Source organism: Canis lupus, chromosome 1, assembly GCF_011100685.1.
Source record: "Canis lupus familiaris isolate Mischka breed German Shepherd chromosome 1, alternate assembly UU_Cfam_GSD_1.0, whole genome shotgun sequence".
NCBI lineage: Eukaryota > Metazoa > Chordata > Mammalia > Carnivora > Canidae > Canis > Canis lupus.
In genome coordinates, this window is record NC_049222.1 from 19,090,886 (window position 1) to 19,111,407 (window position 20,522).

Sequence of the window (20,522 nt, forward strand, 5' to 3'; positions counted from 1 at the left end):
AGACACACACACAGGCAGAGAGAGAAGCAGGATCCATGCAGGGAGCCTGACGTGGGACTTGATCCTGGAGCTCCAGGATCACACCCAGGGCTGAAGGCGGCGCTAAACCTCTGAGCCACCCGGGCTGCCCAGGCTTGGATTCTTTTCTTCCTTTCCCAAACCAAGTTTTCTTAAAGTGGTATTTTAATACAGTACATGAATAATCTTACAACTATTTGAATTACTGGGGATCCCTGGGTGGCTCAGTGGTTTAGCACCAGCCTTTGGCCCAGGGCGCGATCCTGGAGTCCCGGGATCGAGTCCCGCATCGGGCTCCCGGCATGGAGCTTGCTTCTCCCTCCTCCTGTGTCTCTGCCTCTCTCTCTGTGTCTCTATCTCTATCATGAATAAATAAATAAATCTTAAAAAAAAAAAAAAAAACCAACTATCTGAATTACTAAGCCTTTTTGCTAACTTTAAAAACAGTAAGATCTAAGCTTTAAATCGAGCAAATCAAGCATTTGCACATTCTTATACATACCCCATCAATAAATATTTGTCATGACAATCACAACATATGCAAAGTCAGAAATACTTTTTACATATTGTTGAGATATATATAAAATTTCTTGATATCTATGGAAGATCGCTATCTCTGCTCTGTCCATGACAATCATCCAGTCAATAATGCTTGAGATGACTCTTAAAGATCTAGAGGATGGTCATGCTGTTGGTTGCTAATTAAATAATTATATAACTCCAATGTCATTGCAACTCAGTGCATTTCAAGAATGATTTAAAATCACTTTAAATGCTTCTAAGTTGACTCACTACCACATTACTTAAAACCGATTCTGTCCATAAAAGCAAGTACTCTGACATCAGCAGGGCATATGAAGAAACTCTTGGAGTATTCTCTTTTTTTAAGGATTTTATTTATTTATTCATGAGAGACACAGAGAGAGGCAGAGAAATAGGCAGAGAGACATAGCATAGATGCCCTCTTGGAGTATTCTCAAGAACAAGATGGAGAGGAGCACTTGGGTGGCTCAGTCGGTTAAGTGCTTGCCTTTGGCTCTCATCATGATCTCAGGGTCCTGGGATCAAGCCCCATGTCAGGTTTCCTGCTTAGCAGAGAATGTGCTTCTCCCTCTGTACCCCATCCCCTGCTCATACCTTCTGTCTCTCAAATAAATAAAATTAAAAAATAAAAATCTTTTTTAAAAAAGGAGCAAGAGGGAGAAATCTGAGTTAGGTGATACCACAAAAGTCATGTATTGAGTTAAAAAAACTGAAGCTATATAGTAATGTTAGGGTTGGTAATTAGGTAGACTAGCTCCTAGCCATGTGCAGCAGCAGTCTCACTAGGGTGTGGTGCACAATGAATTACTTGGCATTAGGACAACACAGAAGTTTGTTCAGCACAGTTATGGAGGATATAAAGCTGGAGTAATAATTAATCCACTGGACAGCAAAGAATCTTTGTTGGGACGATGGCTGAAGCCAACAAGAAACAAATCAAAAAGGATAAACATCAATTCCTGTTTTTACATTGTAAAGACTTGAATTAACATCACTTTATGTAAGAAGAGTTTAGGTGATTTCCTACTTAGTAGAAGCCAAAAATGTGGACATTTTCTGAAGAAAACCAACTTACTTTCAGAATTACAGGACCCAGATAAAGGAAAGCAACAGTCCCATAATACTTATACTAGTCTGCTAGTACCAAGATCTAAGGAGTATCACTGATAAACCAGAGAAGGTACAGACAACTAGAAGAGGGAAGGGTCTAGAAATTGTATCATCTGAGAAGTTGCTGAAGGAAAAAGACGACACAGGAGGAGAAATGCTTTCCCACATACATGTACACACACAAACAAAACAAGTGAAAGATGGGAGGAATGAAAGTGTAAGCAGTAAGTCCCACAACTGCAAAAGTGTGTGTGGTGGGAGCAACCAAAGGTGACTCACACCCTTGTATCATTCCCACCCTCTGAGTGTGGGTGGGATCTGGGACGTGCTTCTAACCAATAGAATACAGCAAAGTGATGGGATGTTAATCTCATTAATTTGGTTATGTTGTATGAGCACTCTCATAATTAGGTTACGATAAGCATGCACAAACTCACCTGGTGACTTTGAGGAAGTAAGCTGCTATGATAGGAAATGCCCATGGAGGGCCATGTGGCAGGGAACCATGACAGCCTCTAGAAACTGAACGCCTCAGCCCTACACCTGCAAGTAACTGAATTCTCCCAATAGACTGAGAGACTGGAAGAGGACCCCAAGCCTCATATTAGACCCAGCCGCAGCCAACACCTTGACCGCAGCCTTGTGAGACCCAGAGCAGCAGATATAGCTAAACTGTGCCTGGACCCCCTGACCTTTGGAAACAGTGAGATTATTTTAAACCATTGTATTGGTGGTAATTTATCATGTAGCAATTGAAAAGCAATACAGGGTATAAGCAGAGGTTGGATACCCTTTGTGACCAGTGATGTAGTACGAGGAATTCCTTGCACTAGGCAAAAGACTGGTCTAGAATCTAGCTACTAGATTATAAATTAGGTCTTTCCAATCCTGTGAAAATGTAGCAAAAATGAGGCAGGGGGAGATTTTTATATGGCACATGGAGGACACTAATATCTCTATACTAAATTCATAATAAGCACTTACACAACAACAGGAATCCCTTTACTTCAGCTGACATTTGTAAATATTAGCATTCTTTTTATTGGACTGTGTTAATATTAAGGAACAATTAACTTATTTTAATTATAAACCTAGAGGAATTTAAATAACCAGAATGTCTTAAATAAATTTAAATACCATTGCAAGAAAAGCAGCTTAGAGTGTTCAGTTTAGATCTTCATATTCTATATACGCATCTATTGAGCTGCTGCTGCACTGCCTTAGCTCAGGCCCACATCAGCTGGCTGGAGGACGACTGCAACATTCTCCTCCTAACTGGTCTCCCTGTTCTCATTAAGAGTATACCCCCCCCTCGCTGCAGCACTGATCTTCAATATATTCAGCACTACAGCCATAGTGCTTTGACTAATGGAAAATCAGATTACACCTTTACCTGGCTTAAAACTCCTCAATGGTTTCTAATTGTCCCCTGAACAAAGAGAAAGCAGCTCAGCATGATGCACAAAGCCTTTCATCATCTAGCCTCCCATTCAGTCCTTCATGAAGTCCCTTTAGTCTTTGGTCAGTCCTGGCCCTGCCCCACTCTACAGGCATTCAGACTGAACCACTGACACTTCCACCAAAATGCTACACCACCTCTGGCTCTCTCCCTCCCAAGTCCTGGCTCCAGCTTGGAAAATCTCCCTGCCCATGCTTTCTGCCTGTTTCAAACTGAAGGTCAAAGATGCTCAACTAGTGTGTCATGAAGCCCTCGTGGGGACTGACTCCGCCAGACCTATGGGGCCACCCTGAAGACCACCTGCTTCTTCAGGTGCAGACATTGGCCAGACACGCCACAATGCTGCAAAGAATAAATGCCACTTTCTGCACCTTTTAGAGTAAAAACTCTGCTTTGACATCAAACTAGCTCCTTTTAAATAACATGTGTTTACTGGAATGTGCCAAGATTTCCACATGAATACAAGTCAGACATACATCTTGGTATCACAAGTACCAAAGATGCCAAGTCCAGAGGTGACGATCTGGATGTGACACTGGCAGTGATTCCTACTACTGATATGGATGTCTACTGTGCTGCTGTTTCTTGGGCTGTAATCCTAGGACCTCCTTTATAGATTATTTTTTATTTTGCAGAAGTTCTCTTCCCTATCCCTAAGTCAGTCAATAATTTCTCATTTCATGAGAAAATAATGAGTAAAGCATTAATAGCAGAAATACTTGTGCAAATAGTAACAAATAATATCAAACCAAATTCTAAAAATCCCAAATTTATCATGAGAAATAGCTTCCCATGAACAGGAAAATGACTCATTTCATTGTGGTGTATGCAGTGAAAACCCACAGAAGAGTATAAATGTCATTGTACGATGAATTGTTTACATCTTACTCCAAAACATCAAAATTGTTTTAGGTGATAGATGGTAACAAAACTACTACAACAGAAACACGGGGATAAAATTCAAGGGTGTGGGGAAGCTCGGGGCATCTGTACAGATTCTCACTTTTTCTTCTAAGTGTCCCCAAATTGTATTTAAAATCCATCACATTCAAAATAAATAAAATAAAATAAAATAAAATAAAAAAATAAAATAAAATAAAATAAAATAAAATAAATAAAATAAAACAAAACAAAACAAAACAAAACAAAACAAAACAAAACAAAACAAAATAAAATAAAATAAAATAAAATAAAATAAAATCCATCGCAGATTTTTGGTATATCTGAACAGTACACTAACCTGCTCAGAGTTTCTTAGATGTTTATTTATCTTCATTTTTAATTTTTATTTATTTAAAGATTATTTAAATAAAGATTATTTAAAGATTCTATTTATTTATTTTATTTATTTATTCGTGAGAGACCCAAAGAGAGAGAGGCAGAGACCCAGGCAGAGGGAGAAGCAGGCTCCATGCAGGGAGCCTGACGTCGGACTAGATCTCCGGGACCCTGGGGTCATGACCTGAGTCACCTAGTTGCTTTCATTATCTGATGTCCTCCTAGCAATGGACCGATTAACTATAGGAGCAGGGCCAATACCGAAGTCCTACACTGTGCCCCCCCACCCCCACCCTGGGCGGACAGGAAGATCCAGTCTTTCATCCCTGTATCCAACAGTCCTAACACTCAAGCTGCCACCCCTTCTCAGCCCTTTTGCTGCCTTCCCAGATAGGACATCTAACAATCCCTGGATGTTTTGGGGGGCATCCCTGAACTCACACACTGGACTGAAATGCTCAAAATACCTGCCCAAGTCACCTCACCCCTTCTATCACCTTTTGTTATATGCTTCCTTGTTCTATTTTTTAGAAATTTAGTGCTTTTAAATTTAGTTTTATGAAACTACACACTGTTTAAAGAGTCAAACAGTTCTATAAGTTAGTACAAAAGCAGTAGTTCCCTCAACCTCATCCCCATTTTCCACTCTGCAAAAACAACCACTTTTGGCTCACTGAGAAAATCCTACATTGCCACTTTCTTTCTTTTCTTTTCTTTTTCTTTTTTTTTTTTTTTTTTTTACATTGCTACTTTCTAATTTTTTTTCCTTTTTAGGCTTATCTTTAAGCTTAAAATTCCTTATTACAGTCAATGAAAATTGAGTTCTCCCTCACATATATGCAACTTACTCGCACACATCACACACACACCCATGTCCACTCACACACATTCATGTACATAGTCTGCCTTCTTTCTCTGCTTATTCACCACAGTTATTATATAATAAACATTTAGTATATTTTCACCATAATGTGCATGCTACTCAGAGCTCAACCACGTGACTTATCATGGTTAAGTTTTTCAATACTACTTTCCCCCCCTGCCCTATATATAGATAATAATTATCTCTTGTTGGTGATGGTTTTCTGTATTTTTCAATAATTTACCTAATTGTATAAATCTGGAACACAGGGAAGGAAGTAAGCTACAGAGCAGAACAGAGCCCAGAGCCCAGCCTGGGAAGTGAAACAGTCAGATGTTGCAAAATATCTGGAACATGGTTTGATACATTCAAAGAAACCTTAGTGAATTTAATCCAGTCACTGATTAAGATGCTTCTCATAAAGGAAGGGCTACCACACCTTGAAACACAAAAGCCAGTCTCCCAGAATTCTCTTCTCCATGCAATCCACAGGGTGGCTAGGTGCCTGAGGTTACATTCCTAAGAGGTACCAGCTCATGAAAAAGTGGGACAGGGTTTGTAAGCATCGATCAGGGGCCAAACCTTATAAGGCATGTTATCTGGATCCCTGGATCCCAGTCTGCCTTCTTCTTAGTTTACCCCCTTATTTTAGGGGAACACATCTAGAGGAAGCTCTGGTTCCTGATAAAAGAGAATGGAAGGTACATTTTTTGGAGATCTTGAATCTCTGAAAATGTCTTTATTATACTCTCATAGTGAATTTATATTTTTGTGTGGTATACCTTATTCTATTTTTGAACACAGTCTTTTAAAAACTGAACTAATGAGTAAGCATCCCTTGCAAGTCTGAGGGCTGTGAATTTTTCTCCTCCTTGGGCACCTCGATGGCTCAGTCAGGCATCTGCCTTCAGCTCAGGTCATGATCTCAGAGTCCTGGGATCAAGACCCGCATCACGCTCCCTGTTCAACAGGGCCTACTTCTCCCTCTCCCGCTGCCCCTCCCCCCAAACTTGTGTAATGTCACTCAAGTAAATTAAAAAAAAAATTCTCCTCTTCTTCCTTGGCAAGACTTTTAATGACACTGCAATGGAAGTTTTCTTTTATTCTTTAGATTCATTTTTAAAATATGCTTTTCTAAGTCTAGTAGTGACTCTCAACTGAATGGCTATATCAGAGTCTTCAGACAGCTTTTCTTTTTTTTTTCAGACAGCTTTTTTATATCATTATATCCTTCCCATGATACACTGATCACCATTGGCCAAACATAGGTATAATGTGCAAATTAACTCTCCTTCAGCTACTATAAGCATAAATTAGTATTTTCTTTTAAGGCTGTCCTTTCCTATTCATTAAATGATTCACTCTTCTTGGTAAGATTCAATTCAGACAATAAATGTGGTAAAAAAAAAAATAAGTCAAATATAAAAGCGCTTAAGAAATTAGAATAATTTGAGATGCCTAGGTGGTTCAGTGGTTGAGCATGCCTTCAGCCCAGGGCATGATCCCGGGATCGAGTCCCACATCGGGCTTCCTGCATGGAGCCTGCTTCTCCCTCTGCCTGTGTCTCTGCCTCTCTCTCTCTGTGTTTCTCATGAATAAATAAAATCTTAAAAGAAAAAAAAAAAGAAATTAGAATAATTCATCAATATTTCCTGAGGCAGCTTTTAGAAACTTCTGAAAACTTGCATGGAAGTTTGGATGTATCTTTTATCTATACATAGAGTATAAATTTGTCTAGTAAATTTGTATCTCTTGGAGTGTTCAACTACACAGAATAATTATTAAGTCATCTAAAAGAACTGATTTATAAATGATTTCTAAGTTAGTTTCAGATCGTTTATTCTACTTACTAAAGCAAATCACTTAGTGGTGGCAATGAGGGGTCAGGAAGCAAGGAAGGGGGACATACAATACTTCTCAAGCACTTAATATGGGCCAGTTCCTCTGCTAAGATGGTTGGAAGCATTATCCCATTTAAACTTCACAACAATCTTACTATCCTCATATTTCAGGCGAAAAAACAGGCTTCTCACCATAAAGTATCTCTCACAGACACACAGTTGAATAAGCAGGGAAGCTGAGATTTGAACACAGACAATGAGACATGAAAGCCTGTGCCACAACCGTATTTCTTCTAAAATATTCTAAATATATACTTATTATTGCAGACCAACTTGTCAATTCAATTGACTCGACTGTGTTCCATTTTATTTTTCTGATTGCATGAAATCAATAGATTCGCTCGTAGACAAACATGAAGTGTTAAGTTCTACATCATGGTAACATGGATTTATGAAACCTTCAATGATTAAGAGTGTTCTTCAGGGAAAATTTTCCCAACAAAGATAACATAGCCTGTCATCAGTCTTGCCATCTGGAGCATGAACTTCACTCTACCCCCCGTGTCTGCTAAGTGCTCAATGCCTAGTAGGTGCTCAAAAATACCAGCCGAACTGTTCTCAGCCTCACTCTCAAGAGTCTTCATTTTGAAGTCTCTACACTGCCTATCCACCCCTGGCACAACTGCCATGATCTACCTCATATGTAAATCCTAACCCTAACTCATCCCTGGTGCCTGGAATTCTCCTACCTAAAGTCTATCTCATGTACATGTATGGAGTGTGTGTGTGTGTGTGTGTGTGTGTACCGTGCATATATATACAGCCTCTCTTTCAACTAAAGTCATCAGCTTCTCAACTAGCTGCTTACTTTATCAAATCTTCCCTAGAATGTGACAGAAAAATACAAGGTGCATATTAATGTTTTTGTGGAGTAAAACTGAGTATTCCTTATACTTCTTTTAGGTTGTATCAGCGACACTGAAAAAAAAATGTATATAAAGGGCAAACAGAGTAGCTGGTTTAGTTTCCCAGAATCCTTTTAAATTACGTTTACTCCATTTTGTAAACAAAAATACATAGTTGTTGCTACTGTTTTTTTTAAGATGAAATATTCTCATTCGATTTTTATCCTATCTATCTATGAGTGAGGACTCCTCTTTCTATATATCTACATGAGGACAAATATATACAGGTTCATGACTGTCTTCACCTCAAATACTTACATTTGTGATTAAAAATTTCAAAGTAAGAGTAAAAAGCCTTTATGCTTCACAATTTTAATCTCAGAAATCATGGGGAAACTCAAGAATGCTAGTCAATTTAATTATCCTTTTGTGTAGTAAAAATGATTATAAAGTATCATGAAGAACTCTTCCAAACTCCACATCCATTTTAAAACCTGTTTTCCCCCTTTAACGTGGTTTGCACAGTAAAAGTAATCATTCACAGGTATGACATAAAGTCTGTGAATTATGAGACATTGTTGTCATTACTTTTGTGAATTACAACTTTTGGTCATATGGGTTTGATATCAATTATAAGGGCAATTTATGTAATATACAGATATATAATAATGTGCCACAATCTAATGCAATTCATTATCTGAGAGGTATTATTACATAGCTCACAAAAAGGCCAAACTGGAAGTTCATCCTGAAGGTTATTCACTCATACGGAAGGCTTAAAACAACAAACAAACAACAGTTCCTACATTCTTATCCAACTAAGTATGTCTCCTTTTTCCTATTCAGTATAAATTTATCAAAAAGAATATATAATATTAAATTGAAATGTGTATATGTACTGGTGTATTAATGTGTGTGGATTTATATGACTGTAAAATAATTTTTACTTTATCTAGAAAATATGTAAAATTGCCTTCCTATACTAATTGTCTATGGGTGGGTTTTTTTTTAAGATTTTATTTATTTATTTATTTACTTATTTATTTATTTGAGAGAGACAGATGGGGCACAGGGAGGAGGGCAGAGGGAGAAGCAGACTTCCTGCTGAGCACAGAGCCAGCCAGCCATGGGGCCAACTCCAGGACCCTGATATGATGACCTGAGTAGAAGTCAGATGCTTAATTGACTGAGCTACCCAAGCACCTCTTATGTTTATTTTTTTAAGAAAACAGGAAGTCTTTTCTTCACATATTAAATATTTCTTTGCACTATATAAAATAAACTATATCACAAATTAAAATAGAAGTATCTATATTTCAAAGAGAAAATGATGTTTCACAATAAATATATGTTTCCTTTTTTTCTTATGAGATTTTTTTTTTCAGTGACTTGGTTTTACATAAATTACTTCTATTTAAGAGCACAAGATATAGAGGCAAACCGCCTGGATTCAAATCCTAACTCTGCCATTTCCTATGAGCTTTATGTGGAAGGTTACTTACTTTCCTCTCTCATAAAATGGAATTGATAATGAGGATTTATTACAATTAGTTGTGAGGATTAAAAAGAGCCTAGAGTACAGCCTGACATATCAGGTACTCAATAAATACTAGTGAGGTGTGATACTTACTACTTTAAGTCCCTGATTTTTCTTTTTTTTAAGATTTTAAGTACTCTCTACACCTAACATGGGGCTCAAACTCACAATCTCGAGATTGAGAGTCACAGGCCCTACTGACTGAGCCAGCCAAGCACCCTAGTCTGATTTTTTACATGTATTCTTTTAGATGAGTTTGTTAAAATGATGTCATGGAACAGCAGGGTACTCTGGGGAAACAAAGTTCAGTGTTACCATAGCAGCCAGGCAAGCTCGAGATAGGAGTGTCTTTGTGCCCTTTGTAGGGCCTTAGACACCTCGTTAAGGTGTTTGGATTTTGTGCTATAATAAATGGGAGGCTATTAAACAGCACTTAATGAGGGTGAAGGTTGATGGCTTCCAACACTGAGCAATGGAAGGCATAAACTAAAAAGGAAAGCAAGGGAATGAAGATAGGGAGATGGTTGCAGGAGAAAATAATAATCAGACATAGAAAAAATGAAAGTCTGGATCTATGCATTCTTTATGGAAATGGAGAACAAGGAAATCACCAGAAGATATTTAAGAGATGCATTTTACAAGAACTGGCACTAACTACATGTGGACATTGTTGGAAAATGGGAAAGCCAGGATTATCTCTTAATTTGTAGTTTAGGATGGTGGGTGGTTGATGGTACCCATAGTGACGCCTTTAAATGAGATATTAATATAAAATGAGATAAAAATGTAAAAGGAGATGAGTTTTAGTAAAAAGTAGGGCTCATCTGAGACCATACCTAGTATGTATACCTTCTAAGCTCAGCAGGTATGTCAAGTATAACAAAATAGGAGTTTAGTATAATAAAGACTTTGGATAATTGTAAATTAATATACAATAGGTATCTATAGGACAGTCCAGCAGGTGATATGTTAATATGATATGTAGAAGAAAAGCCTCGGTTGGAGACACAGATTTGATAGTTATTAACATAAGTGGTAGTTAAAAAACAAAGAAAAGGGAAATCCAATCATCCAGAAGGGAAGTATGAGAAAAGAAAACAAATGACTAAAGGCTATAATTTGGCTGTATTTTAATATTCTTATCAGAAACTCTCAAATACTATATTTAGGAATGTTCTATTTAACACCCTAACAACATACAACTAAAGCCAAGTGTTAAATACCATACAAAATTTTAATTCACATTTTCTTCCCCCTGATTAAAGGTACAGAAATGTAAATTATTTGGAGTGGTGTATTTCACTCAGAAATCTACACTTTTGTTTTTCTTGATATCTGTTTTCATGAGAACAGCATGGTAAATAAACCTGAGTGTTAGTAATTTACACTCATTCAAAGACCTTAATATAGTAAACTGATTTTGTAGCAGGTAACATTCTGAAGTCAAAAGCAAGGGCAGTGGTAACAATTTAGAATAAATGACTTAAAATTCACATAGATCTAGTACTGTTTTTCAGACCATAAATTATAAATTAAAGAATGAGAAAGGAAAAGGGTGCAATGCAGAAGGTTATTCTAGTTTAATAATCATAAGGCCTCTGGCTCTGTGTTGGAAAGTACTTCGGATTTCTAAATTCATAATGCCCCAAATTTTGTTCTTTGGAACTTTTGTGTATTTTAACAGGATGAATTTCCCATCTTTCAGTCAAAATAAATGTATAGATATTTTATGAATAAGACCCTTAGTAAAATGCACAAACCAATATTTAGTCTCAGACTAGATGTCCTTTTCAGCTCTATTTCAATATACTAGAGATGTTGACTTTAGTGTATGAAGACGTGTTAATGTGTCAGCTTTATATTGATGACTTCAAAAAGCTAGACAGAACAATAAATATCGCATTTTACATGTATGCAATGTTTAGTTATAAACACTACTTATATTTAAGTAGTAAGCAGTTAATATATAAATATAAGTATTACTTATATTTACTTATACTTAATTATTATACTTATTATACTTATAAATAATTATTATAAGTAATACTTAAGCACTTATATTTAAGTAGCCTTATGTTGCAGTAGTCCTACATAATTTAAAGAACAAATTTAAAAAGAACATTTAAAGAATATGTGATGATTTTTCCTAAAGGAGATAATCTTTTGGTCTAAAATTAGAATAACACATTTATATTTTAAATAATAAGGGCAGCCCCAGTGGCACAGCGGTTTAGTGCCGCCTGCAGCCCGGGGTGTGATCCTGGGGACCCGGGATCGAGTCCCACATCGGGCTTCCTGCAAGGAGCCTGCTTCTCCCTCTGCCTGTGTCTCTGCCTCTCAGACTCTGGCTCTGTGTCTCTCATGAATAAATAAAAAATAAAATCTATAAAAAATAAATATAAATATAAATAGACATCCAGCAATTATCAGGCTTATGTCTGATATCAAAAGCTTTATAAAAGGTAGACTGTGACATCATCTCACATTTGAAAAGAAAGAGATGCTGAAGTTCAATGAGTTTAAGAACAGGGCAGCCCGGGTGGCTCAGCGGTTTAGCACTGCCTTTGGCCCAGGGTGTGATCCTGGAGACCCGGGATCGAGCCCCACGACGGGCTCCCTGCATGGAGCCCTCTGCCTATGTCTCTGCCTCACTCTCTGTTTCTCATGAATAAAAAATAAATAAAAATTTAAAAACCTTTAAAAGAACAGTAAGCAGTGTGGATTGGAGTTTTGAAGTCAGGCAGGACTCATTTTACATCCCAGACCTACCATTTCTTAAAAATGTGACGCTGCACAAGTGACCTCTCTGACTTTGTTTCCTCATCTATATATCTGGAAAAGTATCAGTATCCACTTCAAAGACGGTTGTTAGGGTCAAGTGTAAAATGCTTGGTACGTAGTAAATTTCCAATGAATGTTATTTTCCATTTCCTTTACCTTCTCTATTTTGTCTTTTTTCCATGGCATTTCTCATTCCTTTTTTTTTTTTTTTACAAATTTCATTTATTTTTTATGAGAAATATAACAAATACAGTCAACGCACCCATTCAAATCCACATATCATTGCTGTTTTTGTTGTAAGCGGCTGAATGTGTCAACTGTCCTGCTGATCTACTATCAAGCAATCTCTTTTTGACAATGTCAGTGACTTCTGACCCTTTATCACTGGTATATGGACAGTGTGTCCTGCTGTATTGAACAAGGCATGGGATACTGCAGTTTGACCCTCAGAAGAATTTAGCGACTTTCTTAAAGGGATTCATGCAGGTTTGTGAATACAATCTTTCCAAAATTCTTTTCAACTACAATGAGGGGTAGGTTTTAAACCGCAATATTTAAGGGACACACAGCTTCACTGTCACTCAGAATGCCACCTTTTAAAACCGTTTTTAAAACGCAATATTTAAGGGACACACAGCTTCACTGTCACTCAGAATGCCACCTTTTACCATGATAAAAACTACATAAAGATAATTAAGTCCACTAAAAGGTCTATCTTAAAAAAAGATTATAACTTATGTAAAATTTTTTCTATATGTCATTTTTTAGTGAGATTTACTCTATTAATATAATTATGACCTATTTAAATATTGTAAGGAAAACAAGAACATATCATTTACAAATGACCATATATCTAAATAAACATTTAAGCTATACTACTAAAAATAAAATTATACTGTACAAACAAAACAATCACACATATACAGCATATTTGTGTGATGCTGAAATTATAAGCTAAAAAAAATCAATGCCATTCTTTTTTGCTGTAAAAAAATACCATTATTGTTGTTAAAACAGATTTTTATAGAGTATTGCAAAACCTGAAGCAATTCCAATGAAAAAGTACATTTCCCATGCATACTATACTATAATATATAAAAAATTACACGAAATAGGTTTTAATATTTTTTCTTCATAAAAACAATATTAATCTATGAAAATGGCTCATATAGGCTTTGATCTGTAATTGAAAACATTTGGTTAAAGGAAAGAATCTGATGAACCTTAAGATAGAATGCTGAGTAAAACTGAGTGTGTGTGTTGACCAAGGCACACTGCCTTCCTTACTTTGTAGAGCCGATCAATAGATATTAGCTTTAAAAAGAAAGATATAGAAAGAAGCTGCCGCATATTTTTTAAATGACAAGGTGAAGGTTTAAATTGTCTCAATCAAGACTCAATTTTTTCTTCCCAGTTTTTCCAGCTGTTCTCTTCCAGTTAAGACACTTCATTTCAAATAAATTTAATTAGTTCCAATTGATCATAGCTAACACTTACATAGCTTTATCCATGCTTCTCTACTTTTATAAAGCAAACACTAACAAAGCCTGCTAGGCTCAGATCCCTGTCATAAGACAACGTTCATACCTCATTCTTTCTTACTCAAACAGAAAAATTTCAAAAATAATTATTCTGTCTAAAGCACTAAATTATATTTCATATTTAATTGGTATCTTGGTCAGTTGTTTAATTAAGGTAATTGAAGAACTAAGCCCCAGACTGCTACAAATATAAAATTAATATAACTATGTATATTAGCCTACCTAGAGATTCCAAATAAGAATGCATTCAAAATATAGGCAAATATGTTGCCATGATAGGATTTCTATTTATTTAAGAGAAGATATTAGTGGAGCAATTTCTTTTAAGTAACCAAAGAAACCCCAGATTTTTCAAAGTGAATGGCTAACTAACCTGCCCAGATCTCCCTTCTGTAGTACACTTGTGCTCTACAATGGTGGAGATCCCAAAATAGGATTATTGTGCCTGAAACAGGCTTCTCTCAAAGCACCTACCATATTTTTCATAATGTAATTTATATAGAATTCTAGTCAATAAAAAGAAATATGGTTTTCTTCTAAACCCTCACAAAAATCTATACCACATCTTAATCAAGTCACACAATTCAAAGGTAACCTAAACGATCTACAGACTGCATGCTAGTTGCTTTGACAACATGTTAAGGAAGGCTTTTTTAGTTATCTAAATTCTTTGAACATTCTTGCCTCTAGTAGCCATGGCATGAAATGAATAAATCAACTGATCAAAGCCATTCACCACATATGTTTAACTTAAGTTCGTACAAATTAAAATACAGTTTATGTAGCATTGATTCTCCAAACTAGATTTTCATTTTTAAGCTTCTTGATTTTTTTAACAATAAAATAAAAGCACAGTCCTGTGCTATTTGCAGTCTTATGACTTTGGTAGTGCATAATTCAAAATTCCAATGTACTGACTTAAAAGTGCTTGAGGACTCAAAAATTTAGCTTTTATTCCAGAATGCAAATTGAGTTATTCTACTGTTTCAAAGGCAACTTTGTTTCCCCTGTGAATAAACCAGTCTTTATTAGAGGGCCTTAAAATTAACAGGGAATTAAAAGATATCTACAACATTTAAAAAAGCAATGGAAAAAAAAAAAGACAAAAGCAATGAAAACAGAATAAAGAACTAGTTTTAAAAGATCCACAAGTGAAATAATTTCCTCTAATAGCTACTGATGCAATTCCATAATTGCGAAGTGATAAATGACTTTCAGAAAAGTTGGAAATTTCTGGAATCATTTCTATTTATACTGAAGTTAAATTTTTTTAAATCACTGAACTGACACATTAAAAGGATTAAAAAGTAGCAAGTAATAAGCACCACCATTTTTACTGAAAACCAGATGCTCCCCACTTTAGTCAACAAGTTATTTGCAGCAGTAGCACAAGGCTCCAGGTTTTTTATTACATGCTTTGTAAATTTTCAAGAGAGATCATTAGGCTCCCTCAACTTCCTTCCAGTGAAAAAAACAGTAAAGAACCTGCCACACAGAGCTTTAGAAGAAAAAAAATCAACAAATTGTACTGATGTTTTCTAGGCATGCTTCTTTTCAAATTATTGATTAAGTTACTATTTGTTGCTTCACAATAATTATAGATTTATATGGCCAGATTTTATATAATAACCATCCATACAAAAAAGTGTATCTTTCTTAATACCAATAAAAATATTTATAGTGGGTTGTTTTTAATCCTCTGTACATTAAAAGAAATTGAGCTGAATACATTTGGAGATCTGGTAACTGAAACTGATGTAGGTCTACAAAAAGATAGGCCGAGCATATATGAACATAAAACATATGGAATATGGAACATATTTGGTATATGGCTAAATTTCATTTTATGTCTTTATTTACGTAATAAATAATACAGGTAAGAATGGTCAATATCTACACAACATAAATAACTTTAAAAAGCAGCAGTCACCTGTATACCTAAGCTATAGGTAAAGAGAGTATCTGTAGGTTTCCCTACACAGCCTATATTGCATATATTGCCATTAGGACTGCAGTATTCTGCAGCTTACCCTATAATTGCAAAACCTTTCATAACATAATAGGTGTATTCCTCTACACGTTTCAAGGCTTTAGTAATGATCCTAGCCTCTGAATTAGAAGGTCTTCAGGAAATCAAATGCACAGCTAGCAGGTTCATTGTTATAGCAACAATGAGCAAACCTAGACCAAATAAACAGTTCTGCTTTTTTCCACTTCAAGATCAAAAAGGACATTAAGGAGTCTCATAAAACTAAACACTCCATCAATACAAGTTTCCATCTTTCCCATCAACATATTAAATTCCCTTATAAATGATCTAAAAGCATTTTCCAACATTGGACAAAGCTTGTCTATGTTAAAGATGTCCCTACTTACCAGTTGTGATGTCATCATCTGCAAGGTCATGCTCTTCCTCCTGGACTTTGGCTTCTGGCCCCAGGGCATCAGGAGCAGTGCTGATAGTCTGCATGGCTTCTGCTGAGACTCCAGCTAGAACAAATGGAATCACAAGGTTTAGTCTGAAAAAACTAAAAGGAAGGTGGACCAAAACTCTTAAAGCTTTTTAATTACTTACTGGGTACAAATGCAATACATTAAAAAAAAAAAAAACTATGTTCACTGCAATCAGGTGGAGACCTAAATTAACAAAATATTCATGTGTACTCTATTTCTTTATATGTATATATGTATATGGGTACAAACTTTACCAACTTACCCGCGATCTAGGAAAAACAGAAGAAGAATGCTTCAGTAAATTACATTTTACTTAATTCCTTTCAACATCTTTGCTTCAGTTACTTTAGGTGATCTAGACATGATTATGCTGCACAGAGAAAAGAAAACCTAAAACCTAAAAAACCAAGACCATTTTAAAAGTTTACTTCTTTGGGGGTGCCTGGGTGGCTCAGCTGGTTAGGCACCTGCCTTCAGCTCAAGTCATGATCCCAGGGTCCTGGGATCTGGCCCCAGCATCAGGCTTCCTGCTGAGCGTGGAGCCTGCTTCTCCCTCTGCCTGCCACTCTCCCTGCTTGTACTCTCTCTTTCTCTCTGTCAAATAAATAAATAAAATCTTCTAAAAAATAAAAAATTTTTAAAAATAAAGGTATACTTCTTTTTAAAATGTTTGTTTATAATTGGGGGGCCAGAAGGAGGGATGATGACAAGTGCTCTGGGTCTCTGTAAGAGTCCTAAAATGCACTGTCCAACTATATCTCTGTCTATGGAGGAATTAAATACAAGATTTGATAATTATCACACTGAAAGAATCTTATTGAAGCAGATGGCTGCACCAGATCAGGGGCCAGAAGCTTCCATTCTGTAAATCACCTGAGAACTTGCCAACTGATACAAGTATCTGTTCATATACTATTTTCTGCCCTTGAAGGTGTACTTTGTTGTCTACTACATTATTTCTAATTTGGTAATGGATAGTAGAATGTTTTTATATTTTTCATACAGTTATCAACAGGTATTACTAAAACACAAAATACAGAAATTTCACCATTGGAAGTTACTTTAGAAATTAAGCCTTCTAATCAATCTTTTAAATAAGTACTTCAATAACTGCATACACAGTACCTGTCAAAATATTTTAAAAATCAAAAGCTATAAATATTCAAGGACTTCTTTTTTCCCCAAGGTGTATTAACTTAAACATTTCTATGTGAAATTCAGTCTTGCTGCCTCAGGTTTACCAAAGACATCAAGAGAGGAAAATCTTCATCTTGAACCATTTGAAAAACCCAGAACTAGATCTACCAGTAGATAGTTCCAAGGCCTATTGACCTCAATTTGGGGAGGAGGACACACTATGCTAGTATCACCACTTTCTTCAGATTTCCTCTGACAAAAAAATGAACAGTGCTAAATCAATAGTCGCTGATGAATGCTAAATGGCAAAGCCATCCCTCTGCAGTATCATCTTGTTGGGTTTTCAGGATAAAACTTCTAAAAAAGGAGGGAGATTACTAAAACTATATTATAAAGTTAATTACTTAATTAAAGATGGCTTTCAGTAAAATAACCGCAAGGGGCAGAAAATTAGGTAAATGCCACATTTCTAAAGATTTATTGTTTAAACACAAAATCAAAGATTATGTCATATTAAAATACAAATCTCTGAAACCTCTCAGTCTTGTTTCTTAATACTTGATAATTTTGAAAATGATCAGAGAAATGGGGAAAAGCTGTTAAGGAACAGTTTATTTTTTTTTTTTTTTTATGATAGTCACACAGAGAGAGAGAGAGAGAGAGAGGCAGAGACACAGGCAGAGGGAGAAGCAGGCTCCATGCACCGGGAGCCCGACGTGGGATTTGATCCCGGGTCTCCAGGATCACGCCCTGGGCCAAAGGCAGGCGCCAAACCGCTGCGCCACCCAGGGATCCCGGAACAGTTTAGATAGTACCAATCTTTTATTAGTATTTTCCTTTCCTAAAAAATTAAAGGATTCAATAAAAAGAAAGCTAGTATGTATGCAGCAACAAGTTTATGAATCCATTTTTTAAAAATTTTTATATTTTTTTAAGAAATTTTTTTAAAAGATTTATTTACTTGACAGAGAGAGAGACACCATAACCAGGGGGAGCAGCAGGTAGAGGGAGAAGGAGAAGAAGGCTCCCTCCTCATCCTGGGCCATGACCTGAGCCCAAAGCAGACGCTTAACTGACTGAGCCACCTAGGTGCCCCTGTAAATCCATTTATATTAATCTCATTTAATCAGAGAGGTTAAGTATTCGACATAACACAGCTACTGAATTTGGGAACCGGTACTGACACATAGGTCTTTCGATTTCAAACCCCCAAATCCTTTCACCATGAAGTTCTTCCAAGGACTGAGTTGCCCAGGGCAGGGTAGGAGGCATGACACAATATCACAGCATAGCATGAAAATTCACGGACTCACACAATACTGAGTACCAACGTTGTCAAAGCCCTGGACGAAGTTCTTGTGCTGCACCTGGTGACTAGTCAGCTGTGGGTAGTCAACACTTGGGACAGAGCTTTTTTTTTTTTTTTTTTTTTTTTTTTTTGGGACAGAGCTTTAAGAACAAACATGCACTTCTCAAAGTAACCAAGGTTTAAGGAAAATGCAAAAAAAAAAAAAAAAGAAAGAAAACTACAGATCAATATTGCTTAGTCCCAAAAGTCCCAGCAAAAAGTTAAGGAAATCATATTCAACAACATAGACAAGGAATTATACACTGTGACCAACTGAGATTTATTCCAGGGATGCAAGTGTGGTTCTATGTTCAAAGATCAATCACCCTAACCCAAAATATTAACATGCTAAAGAAGAAAAAGACCATATGATCATGTCCATTATTTGACAAAATTCAACACCAGCCCATAATTAAAAAAAGAAAACTCTCAGAAAAGTAGAAATAGAAGGGAACTTCCTCACTTAATAAAGAGCACCTGTTAAAAATCTATAACATTGTACTTAATGGTGATAGATTGCCTTCCTCCTATTATTAGAAATGAAGCAAAGATGTCCATATTCACCACTCTTATTTAACACAGTACTGGAACTTCTAGCCAGTGTAATAAAGTATGAAAAGAAAATGGATACTGTTTGGAATGGGTAAGATAAACTGACCCTATTTAAGGATAAAATATCTACACAGAAAATCCAAAGGAATATACAAACCCCCCCAAAAAACAAAACAAAACAACCCAAACCTGAATAGGTGAGCTCAGTAAGTTTGCAGAATACAAGAAAATATGTTTTATCAATTATATTTTATATGCTGGCAATGACACTACATTAAAAAATACTAATAATAAAGGTTCAAAAAGCTGAAATAAATGTAAATCTAAAAGGAACACATATAGGAGTGCCTGAGTGGCTGGCATTAAGCCTCCAATTTTGACTGTGGATCCGGTCTTGATCTCAGGTTGTGAGATCAAGCCCCACATTGGGCTTTGTGTTCAGCGAGAAGTCTACTTGAAATTCTCTCTCTTCCTCTCCCCCTACCCCTTTCTCCCTGCATACTTGTTCTCTCTCTCTTTCAAATAAATAAATCTGAAACAAAATAACAAAACAGGAATTGTATGCTGAGACTTACAAAATACTGATGAAAAAAAAATCAAAGACGACCTGAATAAATGAAATGGAAAGACATAACACGTTTATATACTGGAAGATTCAATAAACAGTAAAGATGTCAATTCTCCACAAGCTGATATATAGGTTTAATGCAACCTGTATCAAAATCCTTGCACAATTTTTTTGTGGATACAGGCAAAATTATTCTAAAATTATATGGAAAGACAAACTAGAATAGCTAGGAGAACTTAGCGGGAGGGGGAGGGTAGTAGGAAAAAAACCCATCTACTCTATTTCCAGACTGATTATATAAGTTTATTAAAACTATGTGTTTTCAGGTAAATGGAACAAAAGAGAGAACCAAGAAAAAGATACATGCAAATATGTGCAATTGATTTTTGACAGAGGTGCAAAAACAATTCAATGGAGGAAGGATAATCTCTTCAACAAGTGGCCTATTATAACTGGACATCCATAGACAAAAATATGAACCTCGACCTAAGACTCACACCTTACATAAAAATTAAAATGGATCATGGACTTAAATGTAGAACATAAAATTATAAACTTTTAGGAAAAAAAAAGAAAAGTCTTTGAGAT

General features: G+C 36.0%; 1 protein-coding gene across 6 annotated transcripts in view; it reads right to left on the bottom strand.

Annotated features, from left to right (window-relative positions):
* The window catches only part of WDR7 (WD repeat domain 7), a 353,142-nt gene that overhangs the window by 180,017 nt on the left and 152,603 nt on the right, over window positions 1–20,522 (bottom strand). For all 6 annotated transcript variants that reach the window (XM_038525932.1, XM_038525930.1, XM_038525933.1 and 3 more), the window contains one exon: window positions 16,252–16,365. In XM_038525932.1, the coding sequence (XP_038381860.1) occupies window positions 16,252–16,365 (114 nt within the window). The remainder of the gene's footprint in view (window positions 1–16,251; window positions 16,366–20,522) is intronic.